Source organism: Muscardinus avellanarius (assembly GCF_963383645.1).
Source record: "Muscardinus avellanarius genome assembly, chromosome: 3".
Lineage (NCBI taxonomy): Eukaryota > Metazoa > Chordata > Mammalia > Rodentia > Gliridae > Muscardinus > Muscardinus avellanarius.
In genome coordinates, this window is record NC_137788.1 from 120,771,981 (window position 1) to 120,794,424 (window position 22,444).

Genomic DNA, 22,444 nt, shown 5'->3' on the forward strand with positions numbered 1-22,444 from the left:
CTCACACTCACACAGGATACTCTCAGCACTGTCTTGGGTTACTTCCTCATGTTCTGGCTGATACGACCTATGATCACAGTATCACCCAAGGAGGAGGGCATCTGCTGGAGGTAGAATATGCTACCATAGCATTTGGTTGGTTTAAAAAATACTAGGCCCTGGTCCCTCCTCTCCTCCACTGTTTTTCTCGTAATTAGATCCTGACACCACTGGTTTCTACCAGGCCGGAGGTCAGAGTGCCATATGCTTCTCTGGTGCCTGTTTGTGAGCCAGATAGAGGAAGAGTATGCTGGACAGAGCGCTGACCAGGAAGATCACGTCGAACCATCGGTGATAGAAGTTGAACTGCAACTCTCCGAGCACCTCGGTGATGATGGTGCGGTACTCCGGAGGCATGCTCATTCGGATCAGTAGCACGGAGGAGACGAAATACATGCCCTGCAAAGACCAGTGAATCCAGAAGTCACTTTGAATATCGTGGCGCCAGGCCAGGGGAAAACGCTAAAGTATTTAAAAAGGCATTTTTGCCGGGCGTGGTGGTGCACGCTTGCAATCCCCGCGCTTGGGAGGCGGAGACAGGAGGACTGCGCGGGTTCGAAGCCAGCCTCAGCTACTTAGTGAGGCTCTCAGCAACTTGGTGAGACTCTGTTTCCAAATAAAGTATAAAATAGGTCTGGGAGTATAGCCCAGAGGTAGAAAGACTCTGGGTTCCACCCCTAGTACCACCAAAATAAATAAATAAATAAAAGTAAAAATAATAATAAAAAATAAACAGGTATTTCTGGTATTTAACAGCTGTAAACATAAAGCTAGTTCATTAGACTTACCATTATCTGTGCTAATAGCAGGACAATGACATTGGAGGACTTACTGCTGGAGATGGCATAGAAGAACTGTAAAGGAAGGGAGGGGATGAGCTTGTGCAGACCGGAAGCTCCTGCATTGTAACATGGCTAGCCACTGTCTCTTCCACGCCACAGTCCCGTACCGAACAGATGATTAAGGGTATAAAGAAGAGACGTAGGTTGGCGTAGTGGTGCACCCTTGCAATCCCAGCATTTGGAGGCTGAGACCGGAGGATCACGGATCAAGGACAGCCTCAGCTACTTAGGCCCTCCACAACTCAGTGAGACCCGGTTTCAAAATAAAGAATAAAAAATAGGGCAGGGGCTGTACCTCGGAGGTCGAATGCCCTTGGGTTCCATCCCCAGACCCACAAAAAAAAAAAAAAAAAAAAGAAGAGACTTAGGCTACTGGTGGTTTTAAGTATTCTAACATATCAAAGAACTTCTATACTACCAAAGCTTAAACATTCTGTGATGTCTGTGGCCTTAACATCACTGTAAAACATTAAAACACTTAATTCCAGGCCACTCCAAGCATATGCAGTTGTCAATAGGTTCCTGGAGTCTTTCTAAAATTATACTAGCTAACTGGAGATCTCTTCCTGTCCTGACCTCTTTTATATTGTCGAGACGACTCTCAGATCTTGAAATCCCGACTAGAAAGAAGTCCCCCCGAACCTCCATGAAGGCCTTTATGTCGACTGAGAAACAGCTGAATATTTTGCTCCTCTCATTCCCTATCTTCTTCACAAGTGAATCTCAGAATTATTCTTCTAACCTCAAATATGTCCCATTTATTCATTCCAAATATCTGCTGAAAACCTTCCGTGTGCTCTGTTCTGTTGAAGATGCATCAGTGAATAAAAACATCTCATTCTGTTATCTTAGGAACATACTGATTGGTTTCTGTCACGTGTTATCAATTTATGGAGCAGTTTAACACTATTCTTATCCTGCTATACCTCATCTATAGACTTGTGACAGTTGCTTAAGATCTCAGAAGGCCGAAATCTTATTAGGTCGTGTTATTTCATGGTGCCGCGTGTAATCAAATAAGCACTGCATAACACTCATACGACGAACCTTGGTGAGAGTGATTAGCAGTCCTCTGATGGAGGTGACGATGATGATTCCAACCAGAATGAAGGAAATGTGTTGCGACCAGAACTTCACCTGCCACAGAAAGAACCTGCGTGAATGTCTGTTGAGACTGGAGGCCAAGATGTAAGCTCTTCACTTAGGACTGTGAGGCTTCATTAAGCCCTACCGGATTTTTTTTTTTTTTTTTTTTTTTTTTTTGTGGTACTGAGGATGGAACCCAGGGGCTTTTCTACCTCCAGGCTATCCTCCTAGATCTATTTTATATTTTAGTTGGAAACAGGGTCTCACTAAGTTGCTGAGAGCCTCACTCGGTAGCTGAGGCTGGCTTTGAACCTGTGATCCTCCTGTCTCAGCCTCCCAAGCGCTGGGATTACAAGTGTTCACCACCACGCCCGGCCAGATTTTCTTTTTAAAGGGAGAGAAACAAGCAAGCAAGTGGTAAGTAAAACACCATTGGAAGACTGCAGGACGCCTCACCTAGCAAGTACAGCCAAGTCTAATGCTCGCAAGCGGGGCGTGGCGGCGCACGCTGTAACCTCAGGAGGTGGGCAGCTGAGACAGGAGCAGCAAGGTCTCAGGTTTGAGAAACATAAATTAAATGGGAGGCAGACAAAGGAGGGTCGCAGGTTCGCGGCCAGCCTCAGCAACTTGTGAGCCCTCTGCAACTTAGACCCTGTTTCAAAACAAAGAATAAAATAGGGCTGGGGTGTAAGCTTGGAGGTAGAATGCCCCTGGGTTCGATACCCAGCACTACAAAAACTAATAAATCAGAAGAATGATAATGATTTAGCTTTACTATGAAAAATTAAAAGTAAATGAAGCCAATATCAGCTTATTTTAAGATCTATGCATAATATTCTCAGATCACACAAAACTTCAAAGGGCTTCCTTTTCCCCCTTCCTTGCATACTGGGATTGAACCTAGAGGTGCGTACCACTGAGCTACACCCCCAGCCCTCTTTACTTTTTATCTTAAAATAGGGTCTCAATTGCTGAGACTGACCGCAAACCTATGATCCTGCTGCCTCAGCCTCCTAAGTACTAGGATCACACGCGTGTGTCATCGCGCCTGGCAGACTTCAAAAATGAACTAATCGCCAGGCGTGGTGGCGCACGCTTGTAATCCCCGCGCTTGGGAGGCGGAGACAGGAGGATCGCGCAGGTTCAAAGCCAGCCGCGCTGGCTTACGAGACCCTGTTTCCAAATAAAAATATAAAATAGGTCTGGGAGTGTAGCTCAGAGGTAGAAGGGCTTCCAGGAACCCCAGTACCACTAAAAAAAAAAAAAAAAAAAAAAAAAAAAAAAAAAAAAGTAAGCTGGATGTGGTGGCCCACGCTTGTAATCCCCACGCTTGGGAGGCGGAGACAGGAAGATAGCGCAGGTTCGTAGCCAGCCGTGCTGGCTTAAGAGACCGTGTTTCCAAAAATAAAATAGGTCTGGGAGTGTAGCCCGGAGATAGAAGGGCTTCCAGGAACCCCAGTACCACCACCACCAAAAAAAAAAAGTTAATTAATAATGCAGGCATTCTCAGCTATGTTCTAGGAAATAGCTGAACTTCATTTGAATTACATGATGACACCTTTTTCTCCATTTATTTATTTATTTATTTATTTATTTATTTATTTATTTTGGTGGTACTGGGGTTCCTGGAAGCCCTTCTACCTCCAGGCTACACTCCCAGACCTATTTTTTTTTTTATATTTTTGAAACAGGGTCTCTTATGCCAGCGCGGCTGGCTTCGAACCTGCGCGATCCTCCTGTCTCCGCCTCCCAAGCGCGGGGATTACAAGCGTGCGCCACCACGCCTGGCTCTTTTTTCTCCTTTTATTTTGCTTGATAGTGAACAGTTGTTAGGGCTCCCGCCTTCAGTTCTGAAAAGCATCTGAGGGGAGAACTGCTACTAACTAATGTCTGCAAGGCTTGTTCCTCAGATTACGAAACAGGGAGGAGAGAGAGGAGCTATTGAGGCACAGTACACACAGTAAATAAGTAGCTTCAGGAAGCACTGATGAGGAAAAGATTTCTAAAAATTCAGCCCAGTATCAAATTTAATTGGTGAAAGCAAATGCAGTAATAGCAGTGCACACAGTCATTTTTATATGACTTAAACATCCCATGTAAAAAGGAGACACATCAAAAAAAGTGTCTTTTGAGCTGTCTGTCAAGGATCAGAGCTCAATTTGCCCTGGCTCATTCTCCTTTTAGTCAGGTTCCCTCAACCTCAAGATGGGCAGCATGTTTTGCTGAGACAGAAGGCTGGAGGCCCCCATGCGGTATGTGTTTCAGGAGCAAGTGTACTGAAAAGGCCCACAGAGGGATTAAGAATACATCAGTCTTAGCCAGGTGTGGTGGCGCACGCTTGTAATCCCAGCATTCAGGAGGCTGAGACCCGAGGATCGCGCTTCGCGGACAGCCTCAGCTACTTAGTGAGGCCCTCTGCAACTCAGTGAGACCCGGTTTCAAAATGAAAAATAAAAAATAGGGCAGGGGGTGTAGCTCGGAGCTCAAATGCCTCTGGGTCCATCCCCAGACCCACATACACCAAAAAAAAAGAGAATACATTAGTCTTATTAACAAAGTGTTGATCAGCTCAAATTATTGTCCACACATATACCTGGAAGATACACTATTCTACAAATAAAGACAATGAACTTAAATTGGGACAAGGGTGTGTTAATGATAGTTTCATGAAATTAGAAAGATAATTAAAAAAAACCCTCAACTTTGTGAACAGGTGAGTCATCTCTAGTTCAAGGTCCACATTAATTAACTGATAAAGGTAATTTCTTACACCAGAAATAATTTCAGTGCTAACATGGACCTCTAATTAGTAGTTAATTTTCTAACAGGGAAGTCAAAGGTGAGTTGGGTATTTTATTTTATTTTTTTTTCCTTTAGTGGTACTGAGGTTCCTGGAAGCCCTTCTACCTCTGGGCTACACTCCCAGACCTATTTTATATTTTATTTGGAAACAGGGTCTCTTAAGCCAGCGCGGCTGGCTTCGAACCTGCGCGATCCTCCTGTCTCTGCCTCCCAAGCGCGGGGATTACAAGCGTGCACCACCACGCCTGGCTCTGAGTTGGGTGTTTGAAGAGCTCATCAAGAATCACAAAAAGAAGGATCTGGATACTTGGTGGGGAGAAAGTGACAACTGGCTACAGAGAAGAAGAAAGTCTGTAGAAATAATCAGTATCCATGACAAGAATAAAAACCAGTTATTACTTACAGTTCTATGTTAAAGAGTAAACTGAAGCCAGGCGTGACGGCGCACACTTGTAATCCCAGTATTTGGGAGGCTGAGACAGGAGGATCACAGTTCGCAGCCAGTCTCAGCTACTTAGTGAGGCCCTCTGCAACTTAGTGAGACCCTGTTTCCAAATAAATAGGGGTGGGGGTGGGAGCTCAGAGGTAGAATGCTCCTGGGTTCAACTCTGAGTACTGAAGGAAAAAAAAAAAAAAGATTAAACTGGCTTTTTACAAATGTTCATGTGACACTGGGAACAAGGAAAATAGAAGCAAGAATCTCAAGGAAGGGGATTAGGGACTTAATGATGTTAATAATCTGCAGAGAAAACAAATGTAACAGGTTGAGATTTCAACATAACTTACATCAAACTGAATCCCCAGGTAATTTACAGTGATCTCAATGCCTCTGGTGACAGGATCAGTTTTCCCCACTCGATCAAAAACAATATTGATGGTTGCCTGTAGAGTGACAGATCCTTACATTAGAGCATCTTAATAATCACGATTTCAAAAAGGGATTCAAAATGATGAATTAATCAGCATATTACATCTTACAGGTCAATATTTCTAAAAATGTAATCCTCGTTATTAACCATATATAGAAAATATATTTTGGCTGTGCATACACAGGCAAATGCAAGTCTCTATCTCATACTCATTTTTTTGTAAAGAATCAAGGAGAAAAAAGCTTTGATATATATAAATCAATTTATTGGTACATTATTATTATTTTTTGGTGGTACTGGGGGTGGAACCCAGGGGCTTTTCTACCTCCGGGCTATACTCCCAGACCTATTTTATATTTTATTTAGAAACAGGGTCTCACTAAGTTGCTGAGAGCCTCACTAATTAGCTGAGGCTGGCTTCGAACCTGCGCTATCCTCCTGTCTCAGCCCCCCAAGCGCGGGGATTACAAGCGTGCGCCACCACGTCTGGCTACTGGTAAATTCTAATAGCTAAAACCACACTATAAAAATCAAGAAATTCCAGGGTAATTCACTGTGGTTATTTTCTGAATGCTCTAAGAGCAAAGACTAAAATAAATTAAAAAAGGAGTTACAGGTAATAAGTCAGGAAAGGAGATGAAACAGATTCATAACAAATATCCAATGAATCCCAAAGGTAGCAGTTGAAAAAAGGGAAAGCAGGAGGGAGAAAGAACAAATGAGACAGAAGAAAAACACAAAGCAACATGGTAGTTTCAAAACCAGGGATTCAATGTAAATAGTCTAAACCATGGGTCAGCAGACTCAGCCGCTATAGTGTGACAGTGGTCACAGACAATACATAAATGAATCGGCTTGGCCCAGTTCTAATAAAACCGTATTTACAAAAGCTAGCAGTGGTTGGGTTTGGACTATGGGCTATAGATTGCTAATCCCCTGTCTAAACATGCCAAGACTGTCTGGCAGACTGTCAGACTGGATAAAAAGCAAGAGCCAACTACTATATATGTCGCTTGGAAGAAACCCACTTTAAATATGAAGGCACAAATAGGTAAAAGTAAAAGATGGAAAAAAGATATGTTAACATTAATCAAAAAGAAAGGCAGAGTATATAATAGCAGATAAAGTAAAATTCATAAGATATTGCCAGGTTTTAAAAAAGTTCATTTTATAATGGTAAGAGGATCATTTCATTATCAAAAGGGTGCATAATCATCCTAAATGTTTAATATCCAGTAATAAAACTATAAAATGCATAAAATTAAAAAGAGCCAAATCCAAAATAGTTGGAACTGTCCCAACAACTGATAAAAATAAGTAGTCAGCATATAAGAATGTAGAAAACTTTAAAAATACTAATAATTAACTTGACTTAATTGACACAGAACATTCTAGTCAACAAGAGCAGAATACATATTCTACACACATGCACGCAGAACATTTACCGTCAGTGGACTATGTTCAGCCACAGAAAACAAGTCTTGGTAAGTTCTGAAAGATTCAAATCATATAAAATGTGTTCTTATACCACATGGAACTAAATTAGAAAGTGTGTGTGTGTGTGTGTGTGTGTGTGTGTGTGTGTGTGTGTGTTCGTTACTGGGGATTGAACCCAGGAACATTCTATCTCCTAACTATACCCCCTGACCACTTATTTTTTATTTGGAAACAGAGTCTCACTAAGTTGCTCAAAGCCTCACTGAATTGCTGAGGCTGGCTTCAAACCTGTGACCCTCCTATCTCAGCCTCCCAAGAACTGACATTACAGTATGCACCACCACATCCAGCTCCATCAAACACTTATTGAGGAAGAAATTATAAAATTCTATACAAACTCCCACTAATTAAAAGAGGAGTCACTACTTATTAACTTGTTCTCTAAGGTCAGCATTACTTTGACACTAAAACCAAACAAAAACAATATAAGAAAACTAGTCTGATATCCCTCATAAACAGAGATGCAAAAAATCCTAAAAAGTTTAGCAAATTGAACCCAACAATATAAAAAGGATAATTCACCATGATCGAATAGGATCTACTGTACAAAGATTGTTTTAATACTGAAAACTTAATTAGTGTAATTCATCACAGTAATAATAAAAAAGAAAACTGTATGAACATGTCAATACACGCAGAAAAGGAAGCCGTGCGTGGTGGCGCACGCTTGTAATCCCAGCATTCGGGAGGCTGAGACCAGAGGATCGTGGTTCGCAGACAGCCTCAGCTACTTAGTGAGGCTGCAACTCAGTGAGACCCTGTTTCAAAATAAAGAATAAAAAATAGGGTAGGGGGTGTAGCTCGGAGGTCAAATGCCTCTGGGTTCCATCCCCAGACCCGCAAAAAAAAAAAAAAAAAAAGGCAGAAAAAGAATTTGGCAAAATCCAACACTCTTTCATGATCAATAACACTAAACAAATTATGTATAGAAAGGACTTCCTCAATCTACTAAGAGGCATCTGGGAAAACCGACAGCTAGCATTATACGGAGTGGTAAAGGCTGGACGCTCTCTCCCTAATATCAAGGACCGGCCTGGGGTGACCACTCTCACCTGCATTCAGCTCTGTGCTGCAGGCTTTGACCCATGCAGGAGGCCAGAGGAGGAGAGGGGAAGAAGAGAAGGAGCGAGGAGAGGAGTGAAAAAGAAAATGGAATGAGAGGAGAGTGAGAGAGGAGAGGAGGAAAGAGGGGAGGGGAAAAAAGAAACAAGAGTGTCTACATTGCAGAGGATGAGGGAAAACTGTATTTGCAGAGACCTGACTATGTAGAAAAATTCTATGAAATCTACACAAGAGCTTCTGGAAATAACATGGACGGTCAGCAAGGTTGCAGGATATAAGTCAATATGTAGAATCAATCATATATCTACATACTACGAACAAATTAAGATGATAGAATGGTCATTTATAACAGCATACAATAGAAAACACTTAGAGGTGAATCTGACAAAAAATGTGAAAGAACTGTACGTTAAAAACTATAAAACAGGCCGGGCGTGGTGGCGCATACTTGTAATCCCCGCGCTTGGGAGGTGGAGACAGGAGGATCGCGCAGGTTCGAAGCCAGCCGCGCTGGCTTAAGAGACCCTGTTTTCAATGGCTCTACTGGCCATATGGGGTGTTGGTGAGAGTGTGGAAAAATAGAAACTCTCATACACTGCAAGCAGAAATACACACGGCACAATCTCTTTTTGGAAGTTTGGCTGTTTCTTCAAAACTCACTAAATTGAGCCCAGTGTGGCATGCACCTGTAATCCTAGTACTTGGGAGACAGAGACAGGAAGATCACAGGTTCAAGGACAGCCTCAGCAATGTGGTGAGACCTTCAGTAACTTAGTAATACCCTGCTTCAAAATAAAAAATAAGCCGGGCGTGGTGGCGCACGCTTGTAATCCCCGCGCTTGGGAGGCGGAGACAGGAGGATCGCGCAGGTTCGAAGCCAGTCGCGCTGGCTTAGGAGACCCTGTTTCCAAATAAAAAAGTATAAAATAGGTCTGGGAGTGTAGCCCGGAAGTAGAAGGGTTTCCAGGAACCCCAAAAATGAATAAATAAATAAATAAATAAATAAATAAAAATAAAAAAATAAAAAAATAAAAATAAAAAGGACTGGGGTCCAGCTGAGGTAGAATGTCCCTAGGTTCAATCCCCACCATAAAAAAAATACTAACTGTACATTTAAATATATGGAGTTTATTATATGCTAATTATACCCCAATAAAGCTGTTAATAAATGGTATGTTCATCTAAAAGCTTAGTGGATTAACTGAACGCACTATTTTCACTCATCTTTTCTTACTGAACAAATCTGATTTTAAAATATCACTCGAGTGATCTGATTTCAATTTATTATAGCATTAGATGCATTAAATTCAAAATCCCACTTATCTACACGGACTGAAATTACCTAACATGCTGACAAAGGTCCTCTTTGTGAACACGCAGCCCCAGGAGGAAAGTCACACTAGAAAGGCAGATCAGCTTTTTCTATGATCACATTGAAATCCATGAATCCTCACAGACGAGTCAGAAATAAAGCCGGGCATGGTGGCGCACGCTTGTAATCCCTGCACTAGGGAGGCTGAGACAGGAGGATTGCACAGGTTCGAAGCCAGCCTCAGCTACTTAGCGAGGCTCTCGGCAACTTAGTGAGACCCTGTTTCCAAATAAAGTATAAAATAGGTCTGGGTGTGTAGCCGGGGTAGAAAAGCCCCTGGGTCCACCCACAGTACTAAAAAAAAAAAAAAAGACAAAAAAAGACAAATAAATGTACATAACATACACATAAAGAAACCAGAAAGGGAAAACCACAAAAGAGTAGGAGTGATAAGCACACAAGATGAATGCATCTATAGAAACCCATTCTGGAATTTATTTCAGACTCAAGTTGAAGGTGTATGGATTACTAAAAAGGCTAAGTGGCGTGGCTTCTCTTCTGAGCTAATGGCAGAGTTGAGACTGTAATCTGAACTCTAGGTATGAGTCTTATACACATGGGTACTATGGAAAGCTGAGTACAAAATAAGAAACTCACATCAATTAATATATTTCATAACATAAGGCCCAATTCACAATTTCTGACAGAAGAAAAATGCAACTTATCTTTCTAGGTCTTCTGAAAAGGAAGGGAACAGAATGAGGCTCAGAGATGGGAAAGATCATGTTTTCTTTGCCTCGATTCCATTTGAAATTGAGCTCCAGGTATCAATCAAACCCTTTGTATCTATCTCCCATTCCCCAGGAAAATCAACAAACTCTTTTTTTTTTTTTTTTTTTTGGTGGTACTGAGGATGGAACCCAGGGAACTTCTACCTCTGGGCTATACTCCCAGACCTATTTTATATTTTATCTGGAAACAGGGTGTTTTAAACCAGGCAAGGCTGGCTTTGAACCTGCACGATCCTCCTGTCTCAGCCTCCCAAGCGCGGGGATTACAAGCGTGCGCCACCACACCCGGCTAACAAACTCTGATAGTTAAAAAACAATATACTTAGCTGGGCATGGTGGCGCACGCTTATAATCCCAGTACCTGGGAGGCTGAGACAGGAGGATCGCGCAGGTTCGAAGCCAGCCTCAGTTGCTTAGTGAGGCTCTTGCCAACTTAGTGAGACCCTGTTTCCAAATAAAATATAAAATAGGTCTGGGAGTGTAGACTAGAGGTAGAAGACCCTGGGTTTTATCCCCAGGACAACAAACAACAATATACTTACCATGAAGATTTTCCAAACGCAATAAATAGAGAAAAAATAACCCAGAAAATTAAAATATTTTCCCTTGAAAGTTTTGGAGTATTCTATTCTCTCCTAAGAAAAAACAAACATAAGACATCATTAGTCTCAGCAAAATGTAAACATTTTCAACAAAGGAATTCCTCCCTCTATGAACCACTGTTCAGGCTAAGTCAAGAAACTACATACCATAATATTAAATATAATAGCAGTAGTAATGGTCAACATTTTTTTTAATGTGTACTTGAAGCCAGAGACTGCGACAAACATGCATTATCTACTTGAATCTTTGTAATAAGTCTTATAAGATATGTTCTATTATTTTCATTTGTGTGTGTGTGTGTGGTGCTGGGGATTGAACCCAGAGTCATTTTACCTCTGAGCTATACCCCCCAGCCCAATTTTTTTTATTCTTTATTCTTTTTTATTTTTTTATTTTTTTGCAGGTCTGGGGATGGAACCCAGTGGCATTTGATCTCCAAGCTACACCCCCTGCCCTATTTTTTATTCTTTATTTTGAAACCGGGTCTCACCGAGTTGCAGAGGACCTCACTAAGTAGCCGAGGCTGTCCGCGAACCATGATCCTCTAGGTCTCAGCCTCCCAAATGCTGGGAATACAAGTGTGCGCCACCACGCCTGGCATATTCTTTATTTTTGAAACAGGGTTCTCACTAAGTTGTAGAGGGCCTCATTAAGCAGCTGAGGCTGGCCTCGAACTGGAACCCTCCTGTCTTATCCTCCTATGTACTGTGATCACAAGTGTGCACCACCACACCCGGTATATTATCTTCGTTTTACAGATGAGAAAATGGAGTCTTTGAGAAGTTAAATAACTTGCCCGAGGTCACAAAGCTGGTGAGTAGACTCAGGTTGGTGTCTCTCCAAAGTCTGTGTTAGTTAACCTCTACCCTCCATAGCTACCCTGTGAGGTTACCTTCAAAAAGGATTAAAATAGTTTGCAACTATTAGTAGTTTGCACACTTAAATTCTATTGTATTTTAGGTGTAGATAGGAAAGTTATTTCTTGTAATTAGGACACTTCTTGATCTAGGTCCTTTATTTATTTATTTGTGGCACTGGGGATTGAATCCAGTAGCATTCTATGTCTGAGCTACATCTCCAGACCTTTATTTTTTATTTGGAAACAGGACCTTCTAAGTTCCTGAGGGTCTGAGTTGCTGAAGCTGACCTTGAACGTGGAACCCTCCTGTCTCAGCCTTCCAAGTACTGGAATTACAGGAATGTGCCGCTGTGCCCAACTTGATCTGGGGCCTTTAAGGATAGGCCAGTGACAGATTGGTATCTACTTCTTCTATTACTAACTTAGAAGGGAATAAAAAGAGCCAGAGGAGCCACCATCTTTATTCTAAGTCAGTAGGAAGTGCTGGTGCCACCTTCCTAGACGTTGCAAACCTCACCTGACTATCCCTCTCATTTCTAGTATCAAAAGTGTCCCACTAAGAATTTTTTGCCAATGACAGAGATACTTTAGTGAAGAATTACCCCTCATTCTGAACGCCTCGTGGTTTAAAATGAAGCCGTGAGGCGTTTCTTGCATTGCTTGGTCATCCAGGATATGAAAAAGCTGTCCAGACATTTTAGTTTACTTTTACCAATCATACTGGTAAAAGCCACAGTTCAGTTTCCTTGCTCTGTACCTTAGTAGCATGTAGGTCAGCTGTTTCTAGAAAAAGCTGCGTGCTTAGTTCTTCCAAAGCATCCACTTCTTGTTGAATGAGAGTAAGATCTGGCACAAAATGGGCATCAAGGCTTAAATCACATAGAAGTTTCAAAAAGTAACATTGAAGAAAGCATTTGCCTTGGGGTTCTTCTATAGCAAAAGGAGACGAATCCCAGGAACTGTCTGGAATTGTATTTTCAGTTTCCTGCGTCAGGACCAGTAGTGCTACTTCAGAGCAACTCCCCAGCCTCTGACGCGGTGTGCAAAAGGTTCCACAAGTGTCTGCCGCTCAGTTCTTCCAACGCACGTGTCTCAGATCTGTTTTGCTTTTGCTCTTTTACCTATTAAATTATATCAAATGCAATCCTCAAGGTCTTAAAACAGTTGTATAATATCACCTAAAATAAGGCACAATCATCCCCTGTTATCTGAACAAATATAATGTTTGGAAAGGGAAGTGGGGTTTAGTTCTGTACAGATATCGCCTTTGTTTATTCTCCCAACAAGCCATGGGATAGGTGCTATCCATTTTGTAGACAGAGTTAAATAACTTGCTTGAAGTCACACAGCTAGTAGGTATGGAGAGTGACATCTGCCAGTCTCTATGGCTTGTTCTTTCCACTAAGCTATGCTATTTTCCAAGCAGTTAGTGAGTAGCGTTACTTATTCTCCTCAACTAGGAAGCAGGCTTGGAGAGGTTAAATCATTCTGATAATTATCAGTAAAACACCTTACACCTATACTTCTGACTTTTATGGATTTCTTTGTCTGTCTGTCTTTCTTTCTTTCTTTCTTTCTTTCTTTCTTTCTTTCTTTCTTTCTTTCTTTCTTTCTTTCTTTCTTTCTTTTTGGTGGTACTGGGGTTCCTGGAAGCCCTTCTACTTCCGGGCTATACTACCAGACTTATTTTATATTTTTATTTGGAAACAGGGTCTCTTAAGCCAGGGAGGCTGGCTTCGAATCTGTGCGATCCTCCTGTCTCTGTCTCCTAAGCGTGGGGATTACAAGCGTGTGCCACCACGCCTGGCTATGGCTTTCTAAGTAATAGGAATAGCAGACAGCATCTTCTAAAATGGAAATATTGACTTTAATGGAACTTTCAGCTTCCTTCCTCTCTGTGATTTTCCCCCCGACTATTATCCAAATCAATTAAATGCCCTTTGGTCCCTTCCTCAATAGTGGTTGCTATTGGCAAGGTCCAGGGCACCAGACAACAGAGTTTAACTAGTTACATGTCTCTCCCAGGATTAGATGGGATTTTATTGCTTAACATTCTGCTCTTGGTAAACTGGGAAACCTGAAACAAATGTCTCTTGATTACATTAACCCTTATTCTTCCTCTGCCCTAATCATCCTGCCTTTTTTTGGCTTAGTTTTATCGATATTTGACACCAAAAGAATATAAGTCATAATTTGTAGCAGTGTACTGTATCTTTCTCCTCCAGCTGAGGCCAAAAGGAGTCTGCACTTGCTTTCCAGAGGATACGTCGTCTCATACTTAGTCTCCCCCAGTTAGACCTGATAGTTTTGAGAGTCGTGTGGAAATGTGGTTGAACAATTTGAAAATAGTTCAACACAGAACCAGTGGAGTCAGGAGCATAATCTATTAACCTTGCCACCTTGCTTTCCTTTTTTCTTTTCTTTTCTTTTCTTTTTTACTGGAAAAGCAGTTACTTAATGTTTGTGTAGAAACACTTATCTACTTTAGAAACAGGCTCTTATTATCCTATATGCATACGTACTATTCATTTTAGGGAGCCATTATCTTTTATTGTGGGTTTTGCAGAGTTGGGAAATATTAGTAGAGTGGAAGGAACTAGGAAGATGGATTACAGTTCTGTTCCTGATTTTGCACAAACCACTTGTGACTTAACCTTTCTGGGTCTTTTTTCTCATCTGTAAAATGAAAAGACTCACTTTTTAGGACTCCCAGCTCAAAGACAACACTTTTCTGGTCTTATATGGGTTTTGGAAAGCTGATTCCGTATACATTCTTTCTCTCTTAAGCTTGGCCCTGGCCAGTCTGGCCTCCAGTGCAGTCAGGTACCTTAGAAGGGACTATCCCAACACTATTGTTTTTCTTCTGCCCTTGGTCCAGAGTGGAGAAAGGACCAAGCAGAGGGACAAAGGATACTTTCGCTTCCTGGAGCTGCAGTAGTAACACTCTTTAACATGCCCCAGAATCCTGATGGCTTGTTATGCACCTCCCCCTTCTGGAACATGGCCCTCCGTGCCATTGCCATTCTGAAATAAAAGAGAATTTACAGCCTCAGTAAGGAAGCACAGTCCCTCCAGAGCCCAGTCTCACCCACTTTCCAGTCTCACAAGTGCCTCTCTCATTTGCTGAGTGGTTCCAGGACAGTCCTACTTATTTACTGCTCATAGCTACACACTCTCAGAAGAATGTGACCTTGGCAAAGGAGCCCAGAATTTGGAGCCATATAATTGAGGAGTGGCTCTAATACTTAGAAGCTGGGAGACCTAGAACTTTCATTTCCTCATCCCTGGATGGTTGTAAAGATCAATGAAATAATACCTAAGAACTTATATTATCAATTATAAAGAGCTATCTAGACATATATGAATAATTATTATAGTCACTATTTAAAGAAAAAATAAAATGGCTAACATACCTAGATAAAGGACCAGGTACTGAGCTGGGCATAGTGGTGCATGCTCGTAATCCCACTACTTGCAAAGTTGAGACAGGAGAACCGCAGGTTTGCAGCCAGCCTCAGCAACTTAGTGAGGCTCTCAGAAACTTAGTGAGACTTGTTTCCAACTAAAAATAAAAAAAATAGGTGAAGGTGTAGTGCAAACATAGAATGCCCCTGGTTTCCATCCCCAGCACCAAAAAAAAAAAAAAAAAAAAAAAAAAGACCATGTACAGAGTAGGAACTTCCTAAAAAAGGGGAAAAAAGACCTCAAACCAAAGATCACACAAACCTGGCCTCTTAACTCTAACTCCAATTCACCCCTTCCCCTTACTGTATGTAATCTGTGCCACTACTGAATAAAGCAACAGGAACCCATCGCACCTCGAGCTTGGCCCCTCAGTCTCTGGAGGACTCACTGCTCAATGGCGGCTGCTGGCCTGTTCCAGCCCACCAGAGCTACTAAGAACAAACGAACAAGGTCCTTGTCACACTAAAAAATAAGACCATTTACACACAAATAATTATTTGAAGGGTTTAACAGGCCAGTGCCTACAGAATTTAAATAAACCTGTATGAGCTGATAAAAATAGAATAGCAGTGCCAAAGAATAATTTATTTATTTATTTATTGATTGATTGAATGATTGGTGGTACTAGGAGTGGAACCCAGGGGCTTTTTTTTTTTTATTACCTCCGGGCTATACTCCCAGACCTATTTTATACTTTATTTGGAAACAGGGTCTCACTAAGTTGCTGAGAGCCTCACTCAGTAGCTGAGGCTGGCTTCGAACCTGTGCGATCCTCCTGTCTCAGCCTCCCAAGGGCGGGGATTACAAGTGTGCGGCACCACGCCCGGCTAGTTTATTTTTTTAAACCTACTCTACTAGAGTTGGTTTATTGACATATTAACTCTTTTGTTTTTGGTACCAGGAATGGAACCCAGGGGCATTTTACCTCTGAGCTATACTCCTGGTCTGATTTTTTTATTTTTTATTTTGAAACAGGGTCTCACTGGGTTGCAAAGGGCTCACCAAGTAGCTGAGGCTGGCTACGAACTTGGATCCCCCTGTCTCAGCCTCCTGAATGCTGGGATTACAAGCATGTGCTAACATGTCTGGTGTAACTGATTTTTTTTTTTTTAATAGAAAAGGGATAGTGCATCTCAGTTCGCTTACAAGCTAAGAGATCACTTTGAATTCTGAATTTTCTAACTGCAAACAGAATATAGCACTTACAATGGGTTATAAAAGAACTGTTTTTCAAGCACAGAGCCAGCCCCAACCAGGATACTATACTATTTAAAAAGACCTAAGGCAATGAATTTCATTTTCAATGAAAAAAAAAAAAACCTGAAAACAAGCTTCAAACTATTTTTTTGTGTGCCAATGTTATAAAATGTAGTTTTTAATAAAACCATTACCCATCCAGCATGTAGGAGGCTGAGACAGGAGGATTGCAGTTTTCAGCCAGCCTCAGCTACTTAGTGAGGCCCTTTGCAACTCAGTGAGACCCTGTTTCAAAGTAAAGGAAAAAAAATAGGAATGGAGGTGTAGCTCATGGGTAGAATGCCTGTGGGTTCCATCCCCAGCACTGCAATAAATAAATAAATAAATAAATAAATAAATAAATAAATTCTGAACCCAAATGCCACTAACCTTAGAAAAGAATTTGGTAGAAGCCAGGCATGGTGGCGCACACTTGTAATCCCAGCATTTGGGAGGCTAAGACTGGAGGATTGTGGTTTGCGGACAGCCTCAGCTACTTAAGAGGGGCTCTTTGCAACTCAGTGAGACCCTGTTTCAAGATAAAGAATAAAAAATTGGGCAGGGGGTGTAGCTCGGAGGTCAAATGTCTCTGGGTTCTATCCCCAGACCCGCAAAAAAAAAAAAAAAAAGAAAAGAAAAGAAAAAAAAAGAATTTGGTAGAGAGAAGAAAGTTATTTCATTTAAGAAAAATAGTCACTATCTTTTTCCTAATCTTTGACACATGCAATTTCACATATACAGCTACTGTAACACTTTGCATAATTCCTATGTCCTGGAGCAATAACAAGATCTAAATCCAATTATATTTTAAACACGGAGTCAAGGAAAATACCATCCTACTTTTCTTTCCTAAGTTCCTAAAGTTTCACATAACTTTCCTCAACATAGGCAGCCATCCAGGAATTTTTGGGAAATGTCTGTGTAGGATTGAATAATTCCTAATCCTTGGCTCTTTGGGCTCAGTGACAACATCAAAACCACCAAAACCAATGGTTCACTTGAAGTCAGATGGGAGACCCTGGCTCACGCCGTCTCCTGGGATGAAAGCAGTGCTGCTTGGCCTGGCTCCATGCAGGGAGGCGCCTCAAGGAGGGGCAAATGAGCATGCGTGGCAGAAATCGAGTTGGGTCGCCATGAAGTCCATCATAGAGATCCCGCACTCCCTTTTTTTTTTTCCCTGATCCATTTCTTCTAGGGTCACAAACTCCTTTAGGCAGATGCTGCAATAACACCTATTCTTTGAGTTATCCAAATTTGTTCCTCTTCAGTTGGCTGAGTTGTGAGCAGAGTCTGGCTAGGTGCTGGGCTGGGACTGGAACTTGTTCCTGATCTGGCGGCCAGGGCTCCCCACCTGGCTCCCCTAGCCACAGCTTGCCCAAAGAGGTGGGGTTGGCCAAGTGGGATCTGTGTGGGCTGGAAGCCAGCCAAAGAACAGTTTAACCTGGGGAGGATGATTTTGAGTGAAGTCAGATAAAAATGGGGAGGAGGAAGCAGCCTTGGTATTTATGGCCGGGACCAACACAAATGGCACCGATGGAGCCAAATGCCGTAGAGTATTTCTGTGGGCTAAATTCTTTAAGCTACTGTCTAAAATGGTATGAATGAGAAGAATGCTAGGTAATTCACAATGTAGACTTAGCTGTTCGCTTCTCAAAGCGATCTCTGCTTGGCTACTGAGTGAATAAAACACAGTTTGAAGTTTTAGCTTTCTGTCTTTCCTCTAACAAACTCACTGTAACTTGGCCTTTTGGGAAGATATGAGAACCACCAAGAGGCAGCTGAGACCCAGGGAGACTGTGACTCTGCAAGGTTCTGTAATTGTTAAGTTGAGAAAGCTGGAACAGGTACATGAAGAAAAGGTTCTACCCCACTCACCGAGCTTAACAGACTGGACTCAAGGACAGGTAGCTGGAAGAGAGGGACCGGAGAAACCCAGTTCTCCTGTCCTCTCTAATATCACAAGCGCTAGTGACAGGATGTGGAGCTGGATGGGGAGATCTCATCACTACAAGAAGTCAAGTTGGCTGCATGGACAAAAGGGCCTTGTTTTAAACACTTCACTTTTAATGTTATCTAATTCTAAACCAAATTTGTTCCTATCAAATAAGCTGCAGATGAAAAGTAAATATTCATTTATTTGAGAAGGTAAAGATTATCAAACTTTATGAAACGTGGCAAAAAGGAATTAAAAGAAATTACAAGGTACTATCCAAGTAGATACATTGCTTTCAGCTTCTCCTCCCAAACATCACCATCACCACTGTGGTCACTACTGCCTTTTTTAAACACAAGGGTAGGTAAGTGCCGGGTGTGGTGGTTCACACTCAGCTACTTAATGAGGCCCTCTGCAACTTAGTGAGACCCTGCTTCAAAAGAAAGACTAAGCCAGGCATGGTGGAGCACGCTTGTAATCCCAGTATTTGGGAGGCTGAAACAGGAGACAGGAGGATCCAGGTTCACGGCGGCCAGCCTCAGCTACTCAGTGAGGCCCTCAGAGCAACTCAGTGAGAGACTGCTTCAAAATAAAGAAAAAAAAAAAAATATATATATATATATATATATGTGGGTGGGGGTGTAGCTCAGAGGCAGAATGCCCTTGGGTTCCATTCTCAGTACCGAAAAAAAAAATAAATAAATAAATAAAAAATAGGGCTAGGGGTGTAGCTTGGAGGTAGAATGCCCCTGAGTTCAAACCCCAGCACCCCCTCACACAAAATAAAATATATAAACTTTTAATTTTGAGCCAATTATAGATTCACATCTGGTTTTAAGAAGAAATATATTGATTCCTTTACCCTTTACTGAGATTTCCCCAATCAAAATGTCCTGAAAACTACTGGCAAGCCGGGTGTGATGGTGTGTGCTTGTAATCCTGGCAGTTTGTGGCCAGCCTCAGCTACTTAGTGAGGCCCTTTGCAACTCAGTGAGAGCCTGTTTCAAAATAAAGAATAAAAAAGAGGGCTGGGGGTGTAGCTTGGAGGTAGAATGCCCCTGGGTTCCATCCCTAGTATCACAAAAACTTATTTTTATTGGTGTATTATGGAAAACATATCTTCAAGTACATTTTTAATAATGAAAACAAGGAGAGAAGACTTGAAGGATTTCAAGTAGCCGGAGAAAAGGAAGAAGTTGTTTTCAACTTCTACATTATGCATGAAAAGGTTTATAAAAATGTAGGACAACAGACTTTTAAAACATCCATGCTTTTTTGAGATGGGTGTGGTAGCACACGCTTATAACCTCAGCACTGGGAGGCTAAGACAGGAGGATCACAGTTTGCAGACAGCCTTAAAGTCGTGACTCTCTTGTCTCAGCCTCCCACGTACTGGGATTACAAGCCTGCGCCACCACGCCCGGCTCCATCCTTTAAATATAAAAGTTATTCTAACAATTTATCTAAAAAGAAATAACTAAATTCAAGAAATACGGTTGAATTTAAGAACTTTCTTTCTTTCTTTCATAAAAGAAAGAAAAGTCTTTTAAGGTATTTTACCCTATAATAAAAATGAACAAGATGAAATGCTCTGCCGGCACCAATTCAGTCAAATCTTATTGCTGAGGAATTGTAACAGAGTAAGGTTTGTAAAGTACTGATCTTAGTGGGGCACGGTGGTGCATAATTGTAATCCCAGCACTTGAGAGGCTGAGACAGGAGGATTGCAGGTTTGCAGCCAGCCTCAGCAACTTATAAGGCCCTCCACAACTTATTATGACCCTGTTTTGAGATAAAGAATAAAAACTCAGGCTGGAGGTGCAGCTTAGAGTAGAACGCCCTGGGCCAATCCCCAGGAAAACACAGACACAGACACAGACACACACACACACACACACACACACACACACACACACACGCGCGCGCGCGCGCATCTCACCTTTTCTTTTTGCTTAGAATCATATCCATGGTTTGGAGCAGCCGCCGTTCCAGTGCTAGAATATCTGTGTCAGTCACATTCCTGCAATAAACATAAAGTGTTAGCATTGTTGGTTATAATACAAGCTATCTGGAGAAACACAGAAACCCCAATTGTCACCCAGTAATTCAAGGACCTGATTTTTTTCTAGAAAATATTAAAATGACTATAATAAGCTACAGTGCTTTGGCGGTCATTTCTTTTAGCAAACTTTTCTACGTGCTCAGGGCAGAAGGCACCTGGCCCTTTTACAGTCTTCCTTACCTTTGATCCAGTGACATTTAAGATACATGTTTAAACACACTTTTAAAGTGGCATTACATTTTACCGTTTTACTTCTAAGAGGAGCTGATTTGCTGAACTCTGGATTAGTTTACACTGTTGCCCACTAGACCTGTGTCTTTTAAAAAGCATATATGGGGAATGAGATTTGCCACTCGAACGACAAATAAATGTAGGACAAACAACATGAGCCATAAGTGATATGAGTAATTTGAAAGATTCCAGGTTAATACCCAGAAGGATTGTGGAAGAGAACAAAAAGGCAGTCACAGATCTGCCATGTGAGTGTCAAGGACGGTGGCAGGATATGACATATGTCTTCAATGAAGGGGCTGGGTGGAGACAAAAGGCCACATTACCTGAGGAAGTAGGACATGTAAGTGTACGGGCAGTTGACAGCACCAAATCCAGAGAGCAGAGCCATGAGAGTCACGCCAATCACACCTACCCGGCTGATGAGCTGCTCTATGGACAAGATCCCTAAAACATCAAGACATTCCAGGTAATACAGAGGCAAGGCGCTCATCTGTACCGAAACGTACGCTTCACGGAAAACATCAACCGTTGCACAAAACTAACTCTTACAGTTGGCTTTTATTATTGTGCAGCTTCTTACATTTAGAAATATAAATTTCTAAATGTAAGAAGCTGCACAATAATAAAATAAGTGAGGCCCTTTTCAACTCAGTGAGAGCCTGTTTCAGATTTAGAAAATCTGTTAGATTTAGAAAATCTATTGTTAGATTTTCTAACAATGTTAGAAAATTAAACTTTTAATTTTAATTAAATTTTTAATTTTTTAACAACAGACATTGTTCAACAGAAGTCTGTTGACTGCGGGTTATTATCACATCACTCAAAGCCATAAAAAGTTCAAAGGATTGATGCAAGTTATTGTATATACTCTACTTTTATTCCCTTTACTAAAACCTAAATTTTAATCTGGATTAAATTTAGAAAATCTATTAGATTTAGAAAATCTATTGATCGTCTTCCTATATATTTTAGGTTCATTTCTTTCACTTGGTGATGATGATAATAGTGAAATAACAATAATTATGAATAATACTTATTGACAATTTGTTCTAGGTAGTATGAACTCTAAAAAATCACAGTATTTCTTCTTCTTTTTTTTTTTTTTGCAGTACTGGAGATGGAACCCAGGGGCATTCTACCTCTGAGCTACATCCTCAGCCCTATTTTTTTATCCTTTGTTTTGAAACAGGGTCTCACTAAGTTCCAGAGGGCCTTATTAAGTCGCTGAGGCTGACTGCAAACCCATGATCCTCCTGTCTCAGCCTCCCAAATGCTGGGATTACAAGAGTGTGTCACCATTCTCAGCAAAGTACTTTTAGAAAAAGCTCTGGCTCAAAACAGAACCACAAATATGACAACAACAAACAAATTAGGAAAGTAAATCTTCTGGAAGAGTATAAGTAGCAGGAAACACTTAGTGAAAGATACCTTACATATATGCGTTTACCCCGTAGGTCACACTTTTTTTTAGCTTGTGTCTTATTCTTTTTTTGCATCTAATAAACACACAAAGCACCTAAAGGAATCCACCACGAAGTACTAGAAAAGTACATCTAATAAATGGGCTGAATTAACAAAGGGATGGGTAATTCAAAGGCAAGTGACGGGAGGTTTGGATTATCAGTTGCATTTTAATTATCAGTTGTTTCCTACCATTTGAACATGCTGGAATTCAATTCAGCAGTTACAGTAGGTGCTGCTGGATAATGCATTTGGAATAAATGGGGGAGCAATGCTGAAGAAGAGTTCAGG

General features: G+C 41.4%; 1 protein-coding gene across 1 annotated transcript in view; it reads right to left on the reverse strand.

Moving 5' to 3' along the window:
• Window positions 1-231: 231 nt before the first annotated feature.
• Window positions 232-22,444, reverse strand: part of GPR89A (G protein-coupled receptor 89A) — a gene marked incomplete at both ends in the record, with an annotated part of 50,890 nt that continues 28,677 nt past the window's right edge. Inside the window, 9 exons of the mRNA XM_080691624.1 lie at window positions 232-438; window positions 828-893; window positions 1,929-2,018; window positions 5,556-5,651; window positions 10,843-10,935; window positions 12,520-12,608; window positions 14,677-14,786; window positions 20,336-20,416; window positions 21,016-21,136. Of these exons, the coding sequence (XP_080547750.1) occupies window positions 232-438; window positions 828-893; window positions 1,929-2,018; window positions 5,556-5,651; window positions 10,843-10,935; window positions 12,520-12,608; window positions 14,677-14,786; window positions 20,336-20,416; window positions 21,016-21,136 (953 nt within the window). The remainder of the gene's footprint in view (window positions 439-827; window positions 894-1,928; window positions 2,019-5,555; window positions 5,652-10,842; window positions 10,936-12,519; window positions 12,609-14,676; window positions 14,787-20,335; window positions 20,417-21,015; window positions 21,137-22,444) is intronic.